General features: G+C 41.8%; 1 protein-coding gene across 1 annotated transcript; it reads right to left on the bottom strand.

Annotated features, from left to right (window-relative positions):
* Nucleotides 1-397: 397 nt before the first annotated feature.
* Nucleotides 398-1,132, bottom strand: LOC146184017 (uncharacterized). Its single transcript, XM_084608481.1, has one exon. The coding sequence runs from the start codon at nt 1,130-1,132 to the stop codon at nt 398-400; it is 735 nt and encodes a 244-aa protein (XP_084464607.1).
* Between the last annotated feature and the right edge of the window lie 1,450 nt (nt 1,133-2,582).

Below are 2,582 nucleotides of genomic sequence, written 5' to 3'. Positions count from 1 at the left end.
AACAGCACTGGTTCATACTTCTAATGTACTGGCAAATGTGCAGCCAGGGTGCTGATTGGGCAGGACAGGAAGGCACTGAACAAGGCTTTGAATATATGCACAATGAACAATAACAGTAACATTACCGCACATAGAGCAGTGTCAGATAGAAGAAATATGAACACAAAAACCGTCGGTAACAAATAAGCATTGATTACTGAAAGCCAAATAATTCCAAATACAATGGAAATGTGATCCAAATCAACACTTGTGACCTCCTCAAAGATACTGCAAACATAAACTGCATGCAAAAAGGACCGAGACAGTTCAGGCCAGAAGGAAATAGATCTCTCCAGGTAATGCAAAACGTTGCCATAATGTTGCCTGAATAGCTGCCTGAAATGCATAGATTGAGGCCTCAACCTATGCATTTAGTCTGCATCCTTTTAAGTGGTTCTCTGAAGTTACTCAAAAAACAGCATACCTTAAAGACCTGTTCTGCTATGTCTATCATAGCGATTGGGAATGGCCTGTCCAGTATGTGAAAGCTTTTGACACATGCGATTGCTCGTTCTATATGAACTCCAGCACGAGCAATGCGACGAGTTTGCTTCACAGCCTGAGCAGACATTTGTGGCTCATGTCGTTCATGGAATGGTGGCCTGTACACAGTAAGACCAGGAGGTAGGTACGGGAATGTGAATCCTTTATCCACCATAATGGCATCTCCTGGATTCAGGCTGTCAAGAAGACCACTGCTCTCGAGCATAACCTTACCAGACACCGAGCCCCCCCCCCCCCAGAGGCGTGAAACATAGGCAATGTAACCATCTGGGGTGCATCCAAGAAGAACCTTGTATGTATTGTAATGTTTATATGGTGAAAATGTCTGGCGCTGGGAGCTAAGTGACGATGGCCGTTGTATCCTCACCTCTGTTGCATCCAGTACCAAGCGTGTGTTTTCAAAACCAAGAAATGATTTTGGCAGATGCTGCTGAATAACTTCAAGTGAAGGAACGTTGGTTATACAAGCCAGTTCTTTCTGGACAAAGTTAACCCACGTGGCAAAGATGCGGCTCACATGGCTTTCTGATACACCAAAGTTTCGTGCTACTTCTCCAAACATGCCAGTTCTCAGGCGTACAAGGAACATGAAAAATTTAGATGCAATATCTTTCTCTCTGGGCCGGCCACGGTTTTCTTGTTCTTTCCTATCCCAGCCCCAGCATGACGTTTCACTGGCCTGATGTTTAAAATACTCTAACAAGCTTTCAAAAACACCAAAGTTAGGATGGCCAGTGTAGAACACACTTCTTGGGGCAATTCTTAATGGAATGTAATGTAAGCAGCTGTGACTCTGCTTTCTTAAGCTTTTTCTGAAGCTGGGCATTCTTCTTCTGCAACCTCAGAAGTGCTTGCTAAAGGAGAACTTCTTTTGCTCTAGAGGTGTGCTGGGTTTCATTCATACATTTGCAACTGTTCTGGCTGGGATCCTGCTCAGTAGCTGCAAAATGATCTGTGTACAAAGCAAAAGTCATGACATTGCTCGAGCACAAAAACTGGAAATATTAGAGAACCCTAAGTGAATATCCCAGAACATGAATACAAACAAGTGTGCAAGTGACCCTTAGCCATCATCAATACAAGTTGACACAAGAAAATTACAACTTTCATGAGGCAAGCATTACTGCAAGTGCAATTTAATATCACAGAAATTCTACAACCATCCCAAGGTTCTAAAGAGATAACAAAAGATGATAATGAAAAGGGAAAGATCTCGGCTCCAGAAGGAGCATATAAGATGAAAGATAAATGTGCTACAAGGCTCAACCAGATTCCGTGAAATAATCGTTTATCTTTAGACCTTTTCCTTTTGCCTTTTTACAGTTGTAGCAATGGAAGTAGCAGCCATAGTCGCCATAAAATTGCAAATTACATATATCACATTTATATTACTGAACACAAAAAAACATGGTCTTCTAGTTGGCTGAGTGTGAGCTTAGCTTACTGGAAGCTTAGGGCCAGTAAGCCTAAGGCCTGGGTTATCTCATGCTTATCACTTGCTGAAACTTTCAATGCAGGAGTATCATGGGTGGAGATACATATTGATGCGCTTTGTGCCTCTGCAAACTTCAGAAAAGGCCAGATGACATCCCTAGGCTCTCAATGAAGTAGTGTCACTGAGGTGTGTTCTTGCAAGGTAGAAAATTTAGGCACCTAAGTGTTTGCTGGAAATTATGATCGAGCTCCAATAATGTACCATAAACTTGGTGCAATTTAAATTCTGGTGGAATATATTGCATGCTTACCATTCAATGATACTTTTAATGCTTGTCCATACTGTGCAGATGCAGTGCTAGGGGATGAATTGGGTGCTGATGCTTCATGTCTATCTGCAGAGATAGCAGAAGCACAGTAAACAATCAGTAGAAATCTGTTTCGCTTTTATGAATCAAGACTATAACAGCAGCTAAACTCTCAATACAGCAGTCCCTAGCAAAAAAATCCAATAGAAAACTAATAGCCTATCAGATTATTGATATTGGCTTTGTAGGTCTGCCAGAGTATTGGTCGTATGGGTATCCTAGCCTATTGGTTTTAGA

This window comes from Amblyomma maculatum, chromosome 7 (assembly GCF_055883805.1).
Source record: "Amblyomma maculatum isolate TAMU_Amacu chromosome 7, ASM5588380v1, whole genome shotgun sequence".
NCBI lineage: Eukaryota > Metazoa > Arthropoda > Arachnida > Ixodida > Ixodidae > Amblyomma > Amblyomma maculatum.
The sequence above is the reverse complement of the archived record's forward strand: the minus strand, read 5'-3'. Positions and strand labels throughout refer to the sequence as shown.